Consider the following 23,061-nt stretch of genomic DNA (forward strand, 5'->3'; position numbering starts at 1 on the left):
CCTGAAAATACGTCCCATAGTTTCTAGAGGATTTACTTCCAACCTGGATCCAGGATCCCAAAGAATTATGGCACTAACACACAAGGATGTTTCAACATACTCTTCCCAAGCACTAGGTCAGTCTTTTTGACACAGAGGGGAGTTGCAAAAGTGGTTTCCTATAGTTTTAGGGGTTCTGTGTTCCAAGTAGCAGGGGAAGAAGGATTTAAAAAATCTCACTGGGGCAACCAAGGCTCTTGGCTGTGCTTTAAGCACTCTTAGAATCTGTTTTGTAGTATTCCACTGATTGGCCCTGTCTCTTCTCTCTCTGGGTTTATTCACATGATGAATATAATCCAAACTGAATATGGGTTGAATCCCTGTTGATCACACACACCTTGAATGCACCTGAATCAGTTTTTTTGGAGGGGGGCTACCAAAAAACTATTTATGAAAATGCAAATGAACCCAGGAATTTTTCCAAGTTTTTTTTTAAAAGATTTGCATCGTCAGCAGTGTAGATAACTATGCGAACAGACCCAGATTAAACTCAGCACACCTTGAACAGGTTCCGAATACATTTGCATCATTGATTCATTAGTGGGCTATGGATCCACCTGGTTGGCTTTATGAGGAAACGCTCCTCCTCTTTCTCTTTCCTTGCACAACTAGTTCCAACAGGTGGCTTCCGGGGACTCCCCAGGACTAAAGCAGCATGTCCTCCCCCTCAGGACAAGACCAAGACCAGTGGATCCCCCAACCTCCTCAGACACCGGCTCCTACTAAAATCCCAGAAAGATGTGGATCGATGCCATTTCAAAGTATAAATAACAAACCCGGAATGCATGAGTGAGGATATTCACATTGTTCTGGTAAAAAAAATGACATGTGAACAACCCCTCTCATTCCCAATGAACCCATCCCGTATCCCTCTCATCCACAGACAGATACCTGCATAATGTGGACTCTTGGGCAATATCCAATACAACAATTCTGGAATACAGTAACCATATCCATTAGGATGAACATGTGACTATGGCAATTGCCTAACTTGAAAACTGCTGAGAATTTTACCTTCTCTATGCTGCCAACTAGGATACATAATCTTTAGGTGGATTTGTTGTTTTCGCTGTGTGCCTTCAAGTCATTACCGATTCATGGTGACCCTATCATAAGGTTTTCTTGGAAAGGTTTGTTCAGAGGAGGTTTGCCATTGCCTTCCCCTGAAACTAAAAGCAGGTGATTTGCTCAAGGTCACCCAGTGGTTTCATGGCTGGGCTGGGAATCAAACCCTGGTCTCCAGAGTTGTAGTCCAACACTCAAACTACTATGCCATGCTGGCTCTCTTTTAAGGTTGATATAGCATCCTTAACAGAGTGCAAGCATGGGTGGTGGTGAGAAGATTACACTGGGTACAGAAATCTATGTAGAGATGGGTCCAGGCTGCAATTCCATGAGCACAAAAAGCTGAGGATAATTTACAAATTGCACTTGATAGTATTTAGGAAATTTATTTTCCCAAAGCCATACACCTATTCCAATTACAAGCTAGTGTCAAAAGCAAGCAACATTCTGGGTAGTGAGTTGCTAGCACTGACCTTTCTTTAGAACAAAGACAGTGTCCTTGTGCAATTAAATTAGGACTTGTAGTTAGAAAGCAACATTTGTGCCTCCCTGTGCAACATGCTGTTTCATGAAGTACAAATCCCAGAGTTCCCTCTGCATAGGCAGCTTTTGGAAAGGATCAAGCATCATAATATTTAGGGCTCCCAGGGATCCTTTGTACAAACATCCCACCAACACTACATACCATTCTGTTCAGTTCAAAATACAAATAAGGCAATGGCATCCTTATCACACTACACTATTATAGTGCTATATTCCACTTTAAGTGCCATGGCAACATTCTCTGAAATTCTGGAGATTGAACTTGAGTGATGTGAAAAAGGTCTCTGGGTAACAACTTGAAATGCCCCTCTTTAAACTGCATATCCCAGGATTCCACAAGATGTTGCCAGGACAATTAAAGTGGATTATAGCACTATAATAGAGTTGTGTGATATGCCGCTACAAAATGTAAAGGCATTAAAAGAAGTTAAAAGGCACCAATGAACTGGAATTTTGAAAATATAGAAACACAGGTAGAACAATACCTTCTCTAGGATCAGCCAAAGGTTACAAAGTACACAGCAAACCTCTGTATAGCATTCATTGAGCTGGAGATTGTGTTAAAAAATTTAAAAGACATAGGTAAATAAAATAGATGGAGGGGGAGACATTATAGAAGCCCTGTGGGCTGTAGAATAATTTCAGAAATCTAGAAATTGCACTTTCTGAATTAAAACATAAATGTTTATTTCACGATTTCTGCTTTCATATATAGAGGATAGGAGTGTGGTATACTGCGAGTAGAGACATACAAGTTTCTGCTAGATTCCCCCTGAAGTTAGGCTTCAGTCTTGGCCATTCAGAAGATTTAGGGACCACTGCCTAACAATTAACTTCTATGGAAACACATCACTAAACATCCCAGGATATTAAGCATTTAGAAAGTACCGAAGAAGCAAATATTGGGAGTGGGAGGAAGGAAGAGACAAGTTGTAGTAGAGCAAAACAATATTTACTCATCAATTATATCAACACTTCCTCATTGGGACAAGTTCTGTCTACAACACTGAGTGAATTTTGGATGCATTGGAGAGTCGTGGACAAAGCCAAGACAGAATTGTATTAAAATGGAAGAGAGCACATCATTCAACGCCAATACCTTCAATATACAGTATTTTCTTATTACATAAGCAGGACCTACAGTGTTGCAGAAATCCAAATGATACATGTCTAAGGCCCTTAAGAACAGATTAACTGGTTTAAATCAAATGACTTTAAAAAAAACTCTTTAAAAATTATTCACATTATCTTAAAAGTCTGGCTATTATTACTATTTCCCAATCCAGTTACTGGAACAATCATCATTGTTTGAATTTAAACATTCTAACTTTAAAAGTTCATTGGCAGTTGTTCATTGTTAGCCCAAGTATCTAGAGTCAGTTGCTTCATTTTAATCATTTTAGTTTATAGAGCAAGAAATGCCATTCAGAAATAAATATTCCATAAGTTCCACCACTGATTCATTCTATATATTTTTTCCATCACACACCAAGTACATCAATGAAGCAGTATAAAAGAAGAGAGAAAGATGATAACCAGTACAGGACAGTTAGATAGGATTCTTTATGCAATTCACCCAGGAGAGAAAGAAAGAAGATGAAAATAATAACAACAACAAAAAGAACACATCAAAACCTCTGGAGAAAAAAATTCAGAATAAAAAGCACTGTGTGTGTGCTGTGACAGACAAGACTGGATAAGATGCTATGATAAAAGCAAGACTAGACGTCAAGATTGTTGGTACTGACTGAAATTATTGACATAAACATTGCAAATTGTGATTAGAAATGCCCTTTTTCTAGGATTATAGATTAGATGCACAGGCATTTTGAAATATTGCATAGCTTCCAACACAGGCTCCACAGAAACATGGCAGCCATTTTGTTGCTTTTTATACTTGCATTTTCCCACATCATATGCACACAATTCTAACCAGGAGCGGTGGTGTTGTAGTGATTAAATGACAGTACTGCAGCTGCTAACTCACAAACCACAAGGTTGTGAGTTCAATCCTAGCCAGGGGCTCAGCATCGACTCAGCCTTGCATCCTTCCGAGGTCGTTAAAATGTGTACCCAGCTTGTTGGGGGCAATTAGCTTACAGTTGTAAACTGCTTAAAGACTGCTTAGTGTGGTCTGAAGCAGTATATAAATGAAGCTGCTATTGCTAATTTTGTAGCTTTAGAGGTTGAAGAAACTGTTGGTGTTTTGTGTTTGTACATATGACTGTATGTATGCATTTCATGGGGTTTTCTTAGGCAAGGAATTCTCAAGAGGTGGTTTTGCCAGATCCTTCCTCTGAAATATAGCCTATATAACATCTGGTATTTATTTATTAAAAGACAAATTTGTTTATACTTATATAATAGTTCTAATTTAGTATTCATTATCTATGAACACACCAAAATAAACAAATTATAAATTTGCTAGATTCAAATTACTGAAACAGTGATAAACCATTGCATTTCTGTGTGTGTGAGACCATGTCTGCAAGTAGCCTGGCAACCCCATTAATTTTATAGGGTTTTCTTAGGCAGGGAACATGCTGAAGTGGTTTTGGTATTTTGTTGGCTATTTCCTATCCAAGCACTAACCAGGGCTGACCCTTGTTGCCTTCCAAGATCCAAAAGAATCTGGTAACACTGGGTATTTAGATCATTTTTAAAATACTGGTAAATAATATAGAGTAGAAGTAGCCTTTGTAAGTAAAGCCACTAAATGTATACATAGAATGTAAATTATGTTTGTTAAAATATATAGTATACACTAAATAAGTCAGATACTGTAAACAGAATTGTGTTTCTGGCATTGTTATCAACATAGATTTTTGTTTTACTATAAAGAAAAAAAGGAAAAAAGATAAAAAGAATAAACAAATCAAATTCAATAGGTGACATCTCGGTTATATCACAATACATGGGTGTCTCAGCCATATTACACTATTATATATTACATTATATTACTATATTATTTACTGTCACTATTTGTCATTATTATTTACTATTCCTACTGCTACTACTACCACTACAGCTTTATTGCTTACAACCACAATTTTCTGTTGTTCTTTCTTCTGTATTAATGCAGACTGGCGTATGAATGCACCCATACTTCCCTAAATTGTAATTATTTTAGTCATCATGGTTGGGCCATCCCAATTCAACCTTTATCTGCTTACTCCAAGTACATTAGTAAGCAGCTGGTGCTAGTAGTGAAACACCTTTAGAGTCGTCCTTTTTTGGTCTCATCCAGGTTACTATCAGTTCTTAGCTATACATATTTAGAAGACAACAAGCCACTGAGGAACAGGCTAGGTTGTTACTGGCAACAGAACTTTGTAGGCATGAAAGTGATGTGAATACAGTTGTGTCCTATATTGTATCTGCAATACTGATTAGGTGAAGTAATGACTGATGGGTTTTAAGATTAATTGAATAATAACTATCCATGATGAATACTGTAAATAATCACATGGCAGAAGAAGGCAACTTAAAAAGTGTTATACGATAAGATTGGTTAGTATGTGTAGGGGAGTGTGTGGGTGTATGTTTATATACTGGGTATATGTATAAGTATGTGTGTATTTGTGTGTATGTGTGTGTGTGTGTGTGTATATATATATATATATATAACTTTTTTCTGTTTTATCAGTTGTTTTTCTAAAAAGGCATATATTTGAAGAATAAGGATTTAACCTGACGCCTTAATATACTGGGATATTTCTGTTTAATTGTTTGTCTTTGTTTAAATATATTTATGTTTATTAAATGTGAATATATTATAATAGGAGTGGGTGGGTGAGGGGGGACAGACTGGGGGGCTGTTTTGTTTATAATGTTCACAATGTAATGTTTATTTACTGTATTGTGTAGTTGATAATGTGTGATAAAATTTAAAAAATAATGTTTTGTACTGACTGATGGTTATCACTATCTTCTATTACTTTCCCCCCTTTTCTGAAAACACTGAAACATTACAATCTCTTCCAAAGACATGGAACCCTGCCAGTTGCATGTGCATCTCTGTATTTTACCTGTTTCAAGCTATATCCACAAATCTGAAGACCCATTTCTTGACAGAAATGTAGCAGCCAATTCATATGACAGTTTCCCTAACACAGGTATTAATGCTCATTTGTCTCAGATCCAGTACAGATCCAGCCTGAATTCTTGTGTGGGCAAAATATAAGCACAAGAAAGAAGTTATCAACAGGAATGAGGAAACTTCCATTTTTGTACAGTTCGGCCCTTCTTATTATTCACGGATTCAAGCATCCATGGTTTGAAAATGTTTTTTAAAAAGTATAAATTTAAAATATCAAACCTTGATTTTCCATTTTTTCATAAGGGACACCATTTTGCTATGTCATTATATTTAATGGGACTTGAGCATTCACGGATTTTGTTATACATGGGGGATCTTGGAACCAAACCCCAGCGTATAACAAGGGTCCACTGTAGTTTCATTTCCTAAATTGCAGGGAAAGGACTCCATTAAGTGGAGACTCACCTCCCTAAAACAGTCCAATATGGTCTGAACATATACACTGGTCAAGGGACGCTGACTGTGATGGGAAGCGGGTGGGTGTGGGGAGCTGAAACCCAAGAGAGAAGGGGGAAAAGGAACAAAGTATCCTTGCAGACCAAAACAATGTGCAGGACAAAGCATTCTACACTGCAATGCTTTGTCTCAGGCACCACTTGTTAGCATCTTCATATAGTATACCAGAAGGAGAAGAAGTTGTCAGACACTCTCTTGCACCTAGATAAAGCTCCAGCTGAGAGTCCCTGCACACATCTTTAATGCCAACTCCAGGATTCAGCAGGTGGTAAAATCTCTGCAGGTCTTTAGTATGGACTTAAAGGAACTTTAAAGAAAGTATCCAAGGTGCTGAACCCTAAAATAAGTCTAGCACCTGACATCAATGACTACTAAGGCCTACTAATATCAAAAATTATCAATATCAAATGTCAAAATTTAGAGTAAAGATTAAAAAAGAACACTAAACCAAGAATCATGCCAAAATAAAACTTGAAAAACATCCCTGTAGAATTTAAAGATAATTTGAAGAATAGATTTGCACTGTTAAACCTAATTGATGGGGAACCAGAACTGGGACTAAAGATATGCAAAAAAACCACTATCTGTAACCAAAAAGAAACAGAAACTTCAATGGATGATAGATGAAACTCTGCAAGCAGTTAAGGACAGATAAGAAGCAAACATAAAAGGGGACAGAAATAGAGTCAAAACCTTGAATGCAACTGTTCAATGACTTGTGTGCAGACACAAGGAGATCCACAATGCAGAGAAATAGGAGGTGACAACAAAAATAGAAGAACAAGAGACCTTTTCCACAAGTTCCAAGAAATCAATGGGCATTTTAAATCAAGAGTGGGAATATTCATGAAGGTAGAGTCCACTCTTCCCTTTTGACCACGTGGGCTCTGGGAGACATAGAGTCTTAAAGTCCAGGAAGTAAAAGTGAAACTTTGTTAGTGACACACACACACAAACAAACAAACCTTTGAGAGCCAGGCTGCCTCTGTCCTGTGTGAGGCTATTCATCCCCTTCTTAAGCAGAGAACACTGCATTTCTCCTGAAGTTTCTATGCTGTTGCATTTGGAAAACTTTTAAGTCTGGATTTCAAAGGGAGTAAAGCTAGAAGAATGGAGTAAAGCTAATGATCTCTGACCATATGGATATTCCTCCATTCCATCTTAATTAAGAAAAACAACAACACCTTGTCAAAATGTAGGCCTATGACTCTAACATTGACTTTTTTTCTTTCTTCTGTATGATTTTTAACACCTCGCTTGATGAAGACGTCAGTGCAGCTTCAAAAGATTGCATCATGGATTTTATGCATTTTGTTTAGCCAGTACAGGTATCACTGTTTAATGGCTTTTGGATGTTATTGTATTTTGCTATATGGCCAACATGGCTACATTTGGATATGTTTTCTCAGCAGAAGAAAACCTTGCACCATTTCTATTTACAGAAGCTATCATTGTGACAACATATGGGTTTACCATGACATTGTTGTCAGTAACAACAAGCTCTTGACCAGCTTCTTTGAACAAGGTCTTGACCAGCTTCCTTGTAACAAATTACCAAATTCTATGAAGAAATCCCACAGACTTTTGCATGAGCGGAAGTTGGACTGATTTGTATTGTTCATGGCAATGAGAGGCATATTTTCTCTGTTACTGATTTTCTGTCACTATCCTACTCCTCAGTTAGCTGCCATATTCTGGATTGCCAACCACCCACAGCATCTCATTCTGTCAGATATATTGCTCCACCTTTACCTTTGATTATGGCATTATTTTGTTCACATGCTGGGATTCAGCTTACTGCTGAGAAAGTGAAATTCACTTTATGAAGTGAAAACTGACTAGAGTTGAATGTAGCATGGCTGGCTACCAATTTGGGGGTGGTTTCTTCCACGTTCTTCAGAAGTAATGGTAACCAGCATGCATAGCCATGAGGAGCAATGGGGGAAAGGGAGTAATCTCCTTTAGACTGTCAAGAGAATATAGCTTTTAATTACATTCTCTGAGCAAAAAGGATGGTAAATCCCAAAGCAAAGTTTAGACTCAGGCCACCCTATGTTTGAAGCTCTGCTTCAACCATATGTTATGTGTCTATGGCAGCCCAAATAATTACTTTTGAGATCTTGACATAGGATGTGCAATGACCAGTCTATTGGAGTAAGATTACTCTGTCCACTATCCTCTGGATAATACAGAAAATAAACTTACCGCTCAGTAATACATTTTAGCATCTTTGATATTAATGCAGATCTAGAGGATTATATGTCAGCAATTAGTACAAATTAAAACGAAAAATAGAAATTAATTATTTTTACAACATTTATATTTTGCTTTTCTGCTGGCAGTAAGAATAAGAAGTGGTTAACATAAGTAAAACAACACAACTAAGATACCAAAACAACAACAACAACAAAGCAGTCAGGCAGGTGCTAATAATATATTTTTGTTTAAAATTAAATATTAAAACATTTCAGTGTACATATATTGATTTCTTGACTCAGACACAGAAAACTGACATCACATACGCATTGTCCAGTACATTATATATGGAAAGGTGTAAATATGATGATCTACCCCAACCCCCACAAAAACCTCTCACAACTTTTATGTGGCTGCAGTATTTGAACAAGGGTATTTTCCAAGACTAAGGGCCTAAATATTCTAAAGGCACCAGATCTTGTCTGATCTTGGCAGCTAAGAAGGATTAGTCCTGGTTAGTTTTTGGGCAATTGTCAATGAATACCAGGTGCTCTAAGCTATATTTCAGAGGAAGGAACTGGCAAAACCATCTCTGGGTATTCCTTGCCTAAAAATACCCTATGAAATTAATGGGATCGCCATAAATTGACAGTTGAAGTGAAGGCACATACATACCCCTCAGGATGACTCCACATATGAAACTCACTGAAGAACTGTTGTCTATTATCTCACAAAACCTGGCCTTGTTATGAACTGCAGAATTATCATCCAGCACTACAAAAAAAAAAAAAAAAAAAAAAAAAGCTGTTGTGTATTTAATGTAAGATATATATAAATATATGCAGAACAGGCTTGACTCAGGTAGGAGGAGTAAAGATTAGAGGAAGAAACATTAACAACCCAAGATATGCAGATGACACCATGCTTCTAGCAGAAAACAACAGCAAAGACCTAGAACAATTACTAAAGCAAGTCAAAGGAAGTACTAAGGTAGGTAATGCTGCATATTAAGAAAACAAAAATAATGAATACAAAGAACTACATGAATTAATCCTAGATAATGATAAAATCAAAATAGTCAAAGAATTTCCATATCTTGGATCAAACATTGGTCAGAGTGGGGACTGCAATCAAGAAATCAGAAGAAGACTAGGATTGCGAAGGGCAGCTACGAAAGAACTAGGCAGGATCCTAAAGTGCAAAGACATAACACTGAATACTAAAATTAGGATTGTCCAAACCACTGTATTCCCCATCACTATGTGAGGATGTGAGAGCTGAACAGTAAAGAAAGCAAACAGGGAAAAAAATCAACCCATTTGAGATGTGGTGCTAGAGAAGACTGCTGAGGATACTTTGGGTGGCCAAAAAGACAAACAAACAGGTTCTAGAATAGATCAATCCCAAACTCCCCCTGGAAGCCAGGAGGACTAATTTGAGGTTGCCATACTTTGGACACTCAGTAAGAAGGAAAGACTCATTAGAAAAGGCAATGATGCTAGGAAAAGCGGAAGGCGGCAGAAAGAGAAGAAGACCGCAAACCAGACTCAATCAGCGAGGTTACAGGTCTGAGCCTGAAGGTGCTGAACAGAGAGGGAGAGGAGAGGGTCTGGGAGAGGTCTCATCCACAGAGGCACCATGAGTCAAGGTTGACCCATGGGCAGCTAACAACAACAAAACAAACACAGACACACACACACACACACCACACACACACATGGACAGGTAGAGCATAATGTTGGGATATATTTGGAATGAAGGAGGCAGAAAGAATAAAATTTTGTCAAAGAAATAGTGATTAATATTTCTAGCTTCAATAAAAGAATTCCAAGACAGTGTGAGTATGGCGCGTTACAGACGGGCCTAAGAGGCGCCATCCTTGCGCCGCAATTACGCGCGAGGGGCGGCACTTCCGGACGTGCCTTGCCCCTCGCGTGTAACCGATACGTCAAGATAGCGACGCCCTACACAGATGGGCGCCGCCATCTTGACGTTGCAGATGCTCTGCGTCCGCAGGTCCCAACCCAGAAGAGACGTCGCGAGTGCGTGCTTTGGCACTTGTGACGTCTCTTCCGGGTTGCCGGAAGGAGCGCAATTTTCGCGCTCCTTTTTTGCAGCACGGAGGAATCGCGCGGTTTGGCTGCTGCGGCTCCTCCACGCTGCAACCGGCAGCAGCCTGAGACCGCCCCTTTTGGGCGGTCTGTAACGGGCCACTGTCGCTTACTCTCAGTATTATTTTACTCATCACAATAAAATTGTGTATTTAGGAAACCTGATATATCAAGGTGTTCTAGATGCCCTGGTATTCAAGCACCACTGCTGATCAATTAATACATGAAGAATACAAGAAAACATACCAAACAATATATTATGAACAATATGTGAACCAAAGTGGAAGGGAAATGGTGGTGGTTACTCAATTTCTATGAGGTCACTCACCAGGAATTCCTGAACATGTCTATTCAAAGGTATCCCCCACTGAGATCAATGGGAGTTATCCCTACATAGATGTGTACTGACTATGCTCACTTTCCTGGGAGTACCTATCTCTGAATTCAGCTTCAGAGTTGCTGAGTAGACAGATGGGGTTGACCTATTAGATATCTTCTTATCTTAATGAATAATTCTCACTACATATCCAATGATTTGTTTGGCATAATTATTTTCTTTGACAATAATGTCGTTTCCCACTATAAATACATTTTTAAACCAGGTAAATTGATTATCTGTATTTATCCATGACTAAACGTTTATCAGCTCATTTGCTCCATAATTTAATACTGTACCAAATATACTTAAGTCAAAAGGATTCACAGCTATGACCAAGCCAATTTCCTTTATGGCATCTATCCCTCTGTTTAAACAAAGAGGGATGATTAAAAATTTAAATTTCTCAAAACTCAGAAAGGACACAATTGTATACAGTTATCATACATTTGTTGTCACTTATTTTGCCTCAAAAAAGCAGTATGCACTAGCAACATCATATGAATAGTCAGTAGGAAAGAACCACACACCTGTATCTTGCAAGTTATGTACTTGCACACACTTTTAAGTTCCAGTACTAGCTATGAACTCAGATCCTTGCTAATAACCAATACATATTGTGACCAAGATTAGGTAGTGTGCATGATAAATGGGTACAGTTGAGGAAAGAAACTCTTTTTCCAAATTTCTTTGTCATGCTCTTGCCCACAACTATGAAATATTTGTAATTGTGTAAGCAAAGGTAGTACTTACAAGGCCTGTGAAGGAAAGATATTTTAAGTTACTTTCTTCTAGATAACCATCTCAACAATACTGTGGTTTGGGTGAAGACCAGAAAAATAGTACAATTAAAAAAGAAGAACAGATGGCTGAACAAAAAATAAAATCAAAAATCAAAAAAATATCTCAAGGAAGTCCTGCTAGGGATTGTCGAATAGAAAAATTAAGATAATTGCATAAATAGAAATACTTATATTTACTTCTGAGTTAACATAATGCAAAGGGATCATGTAGCACCTTTGAGATTGCCTGTGCAAAAAAAAATTGTAGCATAAGATTTCATAGACTTGGTCTACTTCCTCAGATGTACAAAAACCTATGCTACAATTCTTGCATACTGAGATTTCAGACTAACACAGCTATGCCTCTGAATTCTAAGTTAACATGTTTAAGATTGTGTTGTAAGGCTCTGATCCAAAGCTCTTGTTGAAGATTGGACACCAGCTGTCCCAAAGTAAAACGGAGGAGTCATTATTCTTACTCATAAAGAAAGCCCGTATATACACTTGTAGTTTCCTTGTGTGAAAAGGAAAGAAAGAGTAAAACTATACCAGTTTTGTTAGTTTTTATCTCAGCAAGATCCAGTTGACTTCCATGGAAAAATCCCTTTGAAATACAGATCCAATTGTCTTGATTTCAAACACTTACTATATGACGATGATAATGATTCCTACTCATTACACAATGCTGGCAATGACAATGAAGAATATTGTATTAATTAATTAATTAAAAAGAGAAATCCAGCATTTGTCCAAGGTCTAATGAAGTTATGTCAGCATGAGCGCTAGTCACCATAATGGTGAACAGAGACAGGATGGTGAGTTCATATCGCTATATGGCCATCCAGTTAACTTGGCAGGTCTTACATATCTCACTCTAACAGATCTTCTGAGATCAGTAAAAGATTTTGCCATACAAAATCCCTTATTGGGCATGATAACTCCAAGTTCATACCATGAAATCATTATAGGAAGAGTTAGCTATAAGAGTAACTGTATTCCTCAAGCAGTAATCTAGTGTAATTAATACAAAATCAAAATTCTATTCATTCTACATTCCAGATAAGCTATTCTGTTGCTCAAGACCAAGCCAATTGGCATTGGAATGTAGACAATATTGCACTTTAATTAGAAAGTGCAATTTTTAAAATGGTCTCCTACCTGAAGGCCATAGATGGCATAGAACATATGTTCTACAGAAGCAATCAGGTGGAATGCTAGTCTGCAGTGCAGGAAAAGTTGCTCAATTACAGTGTTGAGTTCTTAAAATTGTTGGCCGCAGATTCACCTTCCCCTGTAGTTTAAAACAAATATAAAGACCCACAAACTTACTTTTGTCGCACCCAAGTTCTGATCTACAAACAATTCTTAACTTTTTTGTCCATGCTCTCCTGTGGCAATTTTCTTAAAATCTTAGAAGGAGAACACTTCTTCTCCCAAGGTTGAACTGCTCAACCCAACTCCTGCTGGGCTTTTAAAAAAGACAATTTTCCTTACACATTTAATATGGCACATTGCCTGTGATACCACAGTAAGATGTTCAGTATTTCAATTATCACCTTGTAGGTTTTTGTTTGTTTTCATTTTTTCACTTCTGTAATAATTGTACGAACACATGAGTATTAGACTTCTGTTAGAATTGGTAACAAACTTTTTTCTTTTTTTAAAGAAGTCTTGATCACTGTCTCCAGACAGATATATCTAAAATGGCCAGTCACATATCACAACCCAATTCCACAAAGTATATACACAGTACGTAGACTTCCTAACAATGTTTTTTTTTTTTACTCTTTTGTCTAATTCTTGTGCAAGGAGCTCTGATTGGTCATCTCCAAGTCAATAAGACCTTTTAAAATCATAATTGTATAATGGTTCCCCTCCTGTTTGTATTAGGAGTCACTCCTTTATTTTGCTGTGCTGACTATCATACAGTTTTGAGCCCTTTTCTTAGGTACCGGCACTCTATTTAGTCCCTGGCCTAAATTTAAACTGTAATCATTCTTCCCCATTACGATTTGTATTCGCTTTTGCCTAACTTTCTGCTACGAGTTGGCCCTTGCTTTCAGCCCTAAGATCTGCAAGCAACTCAGATTTGATTCAAACTTCCGGCAGAACCTTAACTTGTTATTCCTCTTTTCTGACTGACAACACAAGTATTTGCTCTGTCATTTGACAGAGCAATCTTCCCAATTTAATTTGCCTCAGGTTCTTGATTCTTTTAGTTTTCTGCCTAAACTGGCTATTGTTGGTGAATCCAAATTCTAATAAAAGCCTGTAGTAAATGCCCTGCTTTTGAAACACTACTTGTATTTTTATTCTAGTTAGCATTTTTAAAATGTAGAGGTTAAACACTCATTTCGCACCCTAAACATGTCATTGTGGTAATCAATTTATTCCCAGTTTCATAAAAGGGGAATTGTGAGTGCACAATTTATTTGGAAAAGAAGGAATTCTGAGCATGTATGCTACTTTTCTAACAACAATTTAAAAAATCCTTTTAGCTATTCTTCCTTCTTTCTTTTCGGCACAAAAGTTGCATACGCATGCGCAGCATTTGGATTAATGCAATAGACCATTACAGATCTAAGAGTCGTTACGGTATATCAACGGAGTACACTGAAAACTAAGACAGATTTATACAATGACCACAGTGGCACCCTGGGAGCCGTTACGGTCTATCAGGTCAAAAATCCACTTTTTAAAAAGCACCTAAATGTGTGTATAATCAATAGGCCTCAGGTCTCCAGAGAAGCTAGCAGACACATTTTCAAAGCAAGAATGGAAAGTTGCTGGGATGAGCATGAGGGCAGGGAAAGAAAAGTAAGGTACATTATCAACAATTTAAACACACAAACAGTTCCTTTGTGACTGAGAAATGAGCAGAGTTAAACAAGCAGAAAATCTGTAGCTTTCTTACATATCTCCCCTTCCCCTTTGGTACCATTTTAGATTCTGCAAAAACATTTTTGCAATCTTTAAAGTGAAAACAAAACAAAGTTATTTGAAACTGCAGTATAATGCACATATCAAAATAAAATGAAGATCCTAACAAGAAAACTCCAGCCTTGCATTTTCTTTGCTAATAGAACAGTCAGAAGGAGAAGCTTAACTTTTCTCCTTTTTTTGCTTTTGTGCATCATCTCACAAAATGGTCAGCAATCCTCCTCAAACAGAAAAAGAAAATAAAACTTAACGGCCAAGTGCAACGTTCCAAAGGAAACCCACCATTAATCATTTTCCTACTTACTGTTTACTTTGGGACTCCCCCTTTTTAAAAAAGCAGTGTTGTTCCGATGGCCAACCTGCAGAAGAACCCCTCTCTCCCTCTGTATGACCCAAGATAACAGTAATGTTGAAAGAATGGCTTCGCTTGTCAGAGATTATCCAAGGGTTGTCTCCAGCCTACACTTCTTTTTACCAGAGCCAAAAAGGCCTAATAAATGCGGACACTCAGCGTGATACAGCAAGAACTTTAAGCTCCTAACACTGACTAAGAAGAAAGTCTCCCAAATTTACCAAAATTATCTGCAACACAATGGAGAAGAGAAGGAATTAATCAAAGTCTCTCTCTTAAGGCAATGCTTGATTGAACTATCCCAATCCCTTTTCAAATGGGATAACCAAGTGGCAAGTGACCTCAATGACACATCTCAGAGAGGTACACAAGTACCACTTGTTCAATTTTTTCCCTTTTATGACCTCATTAGGAAGGATTTTGAAGATTGTTCTTGACTATTAGAATAAAGTGTCTCAATGCCACATCTCTAGAACTGTTACATTTCTTGCACTGTTATTATTATTATTATCATTATTATCATTATTGCAAGATTGGAAAATTTTGAATGACTAGAAAATGCACAGACGCTTCTGGAAATACAACCTATCATACAAAAATAAACCTCCTAAAGTTATGTCTTGCTCTTCACCTCTCTCTTTAAAAAAAATCTAAATCAAGAACCTTGTAAAGTCTCAAAGCAGCTAGGCAGTTTTTTTTTTAATTGCCAAAACCAGCTCATGATTCCATCTTTCTCTCCATCTCCCTTCCTGTTAATAGTCCCTATTAATTAGAGCTGGCGGCAGTTTTCACTTCCTTATCAGGAATGATGCAGAGGCTGCCAAATCAGCTAGTGTGAAAATATCCCATTGCCAGTAATGTGGTTGGGTTACTTTCTCCCTCCAAGTGTTTGTTGACTGCATGCTTGGATTTAATTTGCTGGATTATATTTTATAACCAGAAACAAACAAACAGGTTTATAACCAAAGACGGAAAGGCAGAAGGGGGGGTCGGAGGGGAAGCAAGCCAAGCACTGCAACTAAACGCACCATTTTTATTGACTTCTTAAAAACCAAATAACCTGGCATATTAGTGTGTGCATTCTGCAACAGACATTCAGCCCCATTGTACTACTAAGAAGAGAATAAAAGGAAACCCTACTGTTTGAAATCCAGCGGAACATCCCCACAACAGAGCACAACTGTTCCCTCATGCATGAATGGGAAGGAGATGAAAGAAAAGATGGACTTCTGAGGTGCAGCAAAAAACAAAGACAACAAAAGTGCTGATCATGAGGGAATGACACAACTCATTGCTGCAAAAAGGATGAGAGAAAAGAGCTCAGACAATAGTGTAGACAGCTAAGTGACATGTAGAAGAATTGAAAAATCTACAGAAGTGCCTTTTCTCTCCACACTTGACGAGAAACAATTAAATGTTGGTACATCTGTCATAAAAGGGATAATTGAAACCTGTTACCATCATTATGGATGGCAACTTAACTACCAAAACTGTAACTGTCCAATTAAATCTTGTCCCCTCTGTTATCTACACCACTTGCTAAAATGAAAAGCTTTAATGCCTCTGATAATTTGCCATGCCTGAATCCGTTAAAAACCATATACTTCAACAGGCACATTTTAGAAGGTGTGTGCATGTGTGGAGAGAGAGAGAGGATGAGAGAGAATACACACACACACACACAGAGAGAAAGAGAGAGAGAGAGAGAGAGAGAGAGAGGGGGGGGGGGAGGAAGGAGATAGAAGGAGAAACTAGCAACTAAGCCATGCATGCTCCCAATATGACAAGTGGCTTTCAGCAAAATAGCCAAGGTTGTCAACAAAGAGCCCGAGAAAAGGATAATCACCCCAAAACTCATTAGACGTTGTTTTCCCCGTCCAGATGTCCACCAGCCTGCGAAAACAATGGTGCTCTAAACTAATCTACTGACTGTTGCTACTTGCTTGAGAACATGCAGCAGCTGACAGAACTGAAGAGGAGTTATTGACCCTGTCAGGATACCTGATTAATGGATAAACGCTGTAATTGATTAGCAGAGAAGTGTGAATTAAAACTGAGAGTACAGCATCAATAATGAATCTCTCACAAAAGGTAGCTGACATAAAATGTAAAACGATTGCCTGAAGCTGTATCTCATCAAAGACATGCTTTTCTTAAAGAAGAAGAAGAGGAGGAAACTTTAGCCTAGGGTCCTGTCCTCTGCAGTTCTTTTAGTCTTTTCTCTTGGTAATGATGCTGTGTATTAAACCACCAGCAAAATGTTATGGGAACCACTCATCAATCCACCTTCATGCTGCAAGCTATGCAAGGCAGTTAAATGACTCCATTATCCTTTCACTTCTTTATCCCTTCAAAGATTTCCTACACTTCACTCTCAAGTCCCTGCCTTTATGTTTGCCAAGAGCTGTGAATTCTACATGCACTCAGTGCCACTCTTTACTACAGGTTGTTGCAGCCACTGCAGTATCTATCCGTCTTACACAGCTCTTGGGACTCCCAAAATTAAAAAGCAAGCTAACAGTCCTGTCTGGCCAAGTGCATGGTCTTGAAGCTTCCTTGTCATGCTGACTAGATTGAGAGTATGGGGCAGGACTGAGGTGAACCAGGTTCAAATCTCTACATAGTCATGAAGCTTTCTGGGTAACTATGAGCTACTCCCAAGTTGCTTTCTATTAGTTTCATCCATCCTGAGTTTAAAGGAGGGATGGAGAAGAAGGGCATTACAATAAAACCAGTACATTTTTTAAAGAGTGGGTTGTACAGGAATGTGGAGCTGTGTTTGTCTTGATGACTCACAGGTTGGTATATAGATATTAAAATTAAGAAGAGAAAAAGTAATGCACAAAGTGACATACCACTTTTGCCTTATGGGGGTAAAGACTGATCTCTATGTACTTACACAACTGTGTGCTTATATTGCCAGTTCTGCTTTGAGGCATACTAATTGAACTTGGCATGATTATACAAGAGTGCAGAACCCTAAAAGGTTGGTTTTACTAATACATTGAATTGGAATATATCTCTGGGACCACAGCATAAAAGATGGTGGCTATAGGCAGAAAAGGAAAACCACTCCACATGTTAGATGGCTGCATAATCCTTCACCAGCATTTCAATGGAAACCTATGTGAGTGACTAATGGTGCCAAAGGAGAGGTCCAATAGTGGTTTTCATTATTATTATTATTATTATTATTATTATTTGCATATCTTATGTTGCATGTCCAGTGGATGGCCTTCTAGCTATCCTTACTGGACAACACAGTACCCAACCAGTCTTTTATTCCAGAACTGCAACAGTTGCAGAATTTTCTGAACTTGTCCAGTTGTGGAGATAACACACTGCTTCACGCAAACCATGTGAGCCAGAAGGAGACCAGCAGAGGCTGGTGCATGCCCAAATAGTAAGAGCAAAAAGATGTTGAAACACTGTCTTCCCAGTTAGGGCACAGATGCACAGTCACCAAAATCTCATGATGCAGCTTCTGGTGGAATATAGTCAGCCCATTCCAACTGCAAGCTCGGTGTCTGCAATGTGTGGATGGCGCTGCCCCATTCTCACTAATGGCGATGTGGGCATGTGGCTGTGCGGGCATTAAAACCAACAGGACTTGAGGTCCCACAGTTTTGGCACTGGTGGGGGCATCCAGAACAGAAACCTTGTGGAGGATGAAGGGCTGACTGTACTACATTAGACTTCTGGTAGGGGGGAGATTATTGCTTATCTCAGTGCTTCCTCCCACTGCATAATCTGTCCTTCTGCATTTATGTGGGCTGTCTATGGAAACTGTTTAGAAATTGGATTGCATTCAAAACTATTGACCAGGGTTGGTCACAGAGACCCTTCACCAATTCCTGCTTCATTTGCAGGCACAATTTAAAATTCTGGATATGACCTAGGTCCAGCCTATCTGAAAGAGCTTATCTTCTGATATGATCCTATCATAGTTTTAAGATCCTTAGGGTAACACTCTCTCTTGATTCTAACACAATTGCAGTTTCTATTGTTGAGGACATGGGAAAGAGCCTTCTCCTGGGCCAATGATGGCAAACCTTTTAGTGACCAAGTGCCCAAACTCAGTGGCGTTCTCACACCAGGTGTCAACTGGTGCTGGGGGGGGGGGCCCGGGGGGGCAGGACTTCGGGGGGGGGGCCCCTGGGGGGGGGGGACAGGGGGGGGGGGGGGGGAATACGCAAGGAAAAAAATTCAGGCTCTGGCCAGATAAAAGCTCAAAACAAAAATAAAACAATAAAAGCCATTCAATCCCACCATCAAGGAAAGGTGATTGATGGGGCTATTGGTAGGGCTGTGGGCATATGATATCTTAATTTTGACAAAGTATTTGGTAGTTTTTGAATGATATCCTTGTTAGACAGAGGGACAATACAGACAGGCATTTTGTGCCAGCCTGTGGGTGGAGCTAGGGTGCAGCGTCTGCACACTGGACATCCTAGCCATGCCCCAGGGTGCCATTTTGGCATGTGCTGGTCCAAACGACCAGCACCAAAGGGGGGGGGTCATGAAACCACACCCCATCTGTACAGCCCCCAAATTTGTAAATGATAGCTACAATTAGGTGTGTCCACAACTCACTGAGAAATTGTACTCAGTGAGTGTTAATCAACGGGCCAGCAAACTCCTTGAGTGAGGTCACAAATGTAGTGTCAGTGTTCTATCCGAGGCTCTTTGCTGTTCAATTTGTATACAAAATATTTTTTTTAATAAGATAAAATTTACAGATGACACAAAGCTAGAAGAAACAGCCAACACCATTTAAGAGAAGATCACGCCACAGAAGGTTATACAGTCAGGCTGGAACAGTACACTGACACTAGCAAGATGAGATTCAGCAAAGATAAATGCATTTAGGTACAGAAAATTAAAGTCATGGAATAAGACTGAGAGAGACATGGCTTGGCAAAGATACAAATTTAAAGGATTTAGGGTGTCTTAGTGGATAAGGCTAATACAAGCCAGGATTCCAGCACAGCATCTAAGAAAGCTAAAGCAGTGTCAGGCTGCAATAACAGAAACATAGTGCCCAAGTCATGGAAAATAATCTGTTTTATTAAACAATTTGTTTGTTTATTTGTTTGTTTACTGAATTTATATCCTGCCTTTCTCCCAAATTGGGAATGAAGATGGCTTAACTAATGAGTCAGGAAGTACTTCAAGCAATTTGTCTGGTTGTATATGCTCTGTTTTTAGAAGGACACTATCAAGTTTGAGCACATTCAGAGATGGGAAAACAGGATGGTGATGAATCTGGACACCAAGTACTGTGAGGAGCAGTTGAAAGAGCTGAATATGTTTAGCCAGGAGAAGCAGGGACGTAGCCGGGGGGGGGGGGGGGGTCCGTGGAGTCTGGACCCCCCCTTTCGTTAGATACAATGAATGGTGCATGCCACTGCGCTGCCGCGCACAAGCCCCATTATAATGGTGCACTTATTCTGGAACCCCCTTCCCAAAATCCTGGCTACATACCTGGCAGAAGAGAATGTTAAGGGTGGCTATGATAGCAGAAAGGGATGCAGTGGCTTAGTGGTTAAGATGCCAATTCTGACGATCAGAAGATTGGAAGATTGGCAGTTTGAGGTCTGAGTGCCGCATGATGGGTTGAGCTCCTGTCACTAGTCCCAGCTTCTGCCAACCTACCAGTTCGAAAGCATGCAAATGCAAGTAGATAGCTAAGTACCACTTCAGTGGGAAGGTAACATAGGCAGGTTACAGACCACCATAAGGGACGTCCTTAGGACGTCCCATTTTGAAAAAGGGGCGTCTCTTCCAGATGCCCCTTACCCTGTTACGGACAGAGTCCCCCATTTTGACGCAGCGGACGCTCTGCGTCTGCATGTCGCGGCCCAGAAGTGACGCCGCGAGTGCGCACTTTGGCACTTGCAGAGTCTCTTCCAGGTTGCCTGAAGGAGTGTGATTTTCACGCTCCTTCTTTGCAGCGCGGAGGAGTCGCACGGTTTGGCTGCTGCGACTCCTCCACACTGCAACCGGCAGTGGCCCGAGACCACCCCTTTTGGGCGGTCTGTAACGGGCCAATGTTCAGTGCAGTCATGCTGGCCACATGACTACCAGATCTGTCTTTGGACAATGCTAGCTCTTCGGCTTAGTAACTGAGATGAGCACCACCCCCTACAGTCAGTTACGACTAGACATTCATGTCAAGAGACTACCTTTACCTTTACGATAGCAGCATTTCAAATAGCCAAAATACAGTCATGCAAATGACAGAGCAGGACTATTTTTACCTGACTTTCACACACATTGTTAGTTTTGAATAAAAACTTGGATGAGAAATGTTGAACTACTTTTTTTTTCTTTTTGTGGGGTAAGAACCTACCCCTATTCTTTCCATGTTTTTTCTGCCTCAGTTACCATTTTTTGTTAAAGAAGTTATATCCATGAACACATTTACTTTATCAGCTATATCTGTATATTATAAACATACAAATTACTCTGCAATAAGATGTTACTGAAATATGTGCTTTTAATACCCCAAATATTGAATATATTTTCCTGTTGAGACAATAACCTAACCATTGTAGGTACAAGGTAAAGTGAATACACACAACAGTACAAAATCTTCTAATAAGAAAGTAAATAAAAATACTAAACTGAGAAAACTGGCAAGCAGATAAAACAGAACAATGCACTAACATAACAAGAGGATTCCCTATAACTACCTTAAAACAGTCTTCAATAAATACTTTCTAAAAACAATATGATCACAGCCTTAGTGACAGATTTCCTCTAATTTCTTACATCTATAAAATATATAGTGGCTCCAGCATTAGACAACAAAAACGATATTTGGCATGAACATTCTGTTTAAATCTATCCACAGAAAAAAACGGGACAACCATCTTGTGGCATTGCAGATATGTTATTTGCTAGTTGCCATGATACGAAGAACCTCCATGACACAAGTAACAAAGGAATGACTGCAGAAGTACAGAATTATAGACATGTGGTGTCTGCTTTTGAAGTGCCACTGAACAATCCAGCACAAGATCAACATCATTTGATCCAATGATATTACCAAACAGTATGCTAAAGTAATTTCAGTTACTCGTTCTACAAGCTTCAAGCCTCAAGGCAAAATACATTAACACTTCTTACATTAATGCAAATTAGGAATGAAACAACAGTTGTTTTTCAGTTCCATCGTGTTTATTCAGAGGACAGGAAAGTATACAGCTATGCTTCATCTGAAAGTTTATTTAGTAGATTCCTCTCCCTACCTTTCCTTTATGGGGCTGCAGTAGTAATAGAGTACATGGTATTCTGCACAACTTTGACTGCCAGCAATAATTACATGACCAAGATGTGAACCGAAATGAAACAAACCTATATATAATCACCTGGACTATTTCCAGAGAGGTAGCTTCAAGTGCTAATAAATAATTGCCCTTCTGCTGTGACCTACAAGTGGAACAGCAATTCACTTTCCACCATGCTGGGGAATACTATGCATTCTCTGAGTGTACATTCCACAGATGATTCATCTTTACCAGTTACCTTTATAAAGGGCAGCTCAGTTTTAACACAAATACTGACATATTAGGCAACTGGATTGATCAAAGCTCAAAACACATTCACTATATTCTTTGAGGCAGATGCTATTTTTTTTAAATCAACCATTTATTTATTTACTAGATTTTTTCAAGTAGCACCCAAACACCTAGGGTAGGATCAAAGAGTATACATCTGCTGGATCCTGCTGCTTTTGCCAGATTTTGTGCACACAGACACAGACAAATACACAGACACTGCATCCTAAATTTTAACTCAGCAAGGCTGGGAAACCCTTTGGAACAAATATTTGGCACTAGGGAGGGCTGAAGCAGGATGGGGAGAGAAATAAAGCCCCAGTTCTGCAGGTACTGGATAACAAAGTACAGTTAGAGCCATGCCCTCCCAGCCAGATTTAAACAAAAATTAATAGCAAAACACTCCTTAAATGAAAAATCACTATAGTGCTATAAACCTCTCTGTCCGCCTATCTATCTGCAGAACAAAAACAAAACATATTCCACCAGTTTTAGTGTAATGATAAATATCAGTGATCAGAGGATGGCTGTTAATTTAAT

At 39.0% G+C, this 23,061-nt stretch overlaps 1 protein-coding gene across 2 annotated transcripts in view; it reads right to left on the bottom strand.

Moving 5' to 3' along the window:
* CLYBL (citramalyl-CoA lyase) overlaps positions 1-23,061 on the bottom strand; it is a 260,937-nt gene that overhangs the window by 118,014 nt on the left and 119,862 nt on the right. The window contains exon 1 of one of the 2 annotated variants that reach the window (XM_042460093.1): positions 12,826-12,925. The exons of the other annotated variant lie outside the window; for it this stretch is intronic. Coding sequence (XP_042316027.1) covers positions 12,826-12,845 — 20 coding nt within the window. The 5' untranslated portion in view covers positions 12,846-12,925. Of the gene's footprint in view, positions 1-12,825; positions 12,926-23,061 lie in introns of those variants that run through there. 2 annotated transcript variants of the gene reach the window in all.

This window comes from Sceloporus undulatus, chromosome 3, assembly GCF_019175285.1.
Source record: "Sceloporus undulatus isolate JIND9_A2432 ecotype Alabama chromosome 3, SceUnd_v1.1, whole genome shotgun sequence".
In the NCBI taxonomy this organism is placed as follows: domain Eukaryota; kingdom Metazoa; phylum Chordata; class Lepidosauria; order Squamata; family Phrynosomatidae; genus Sceloporus; species Sceloporus undulatus.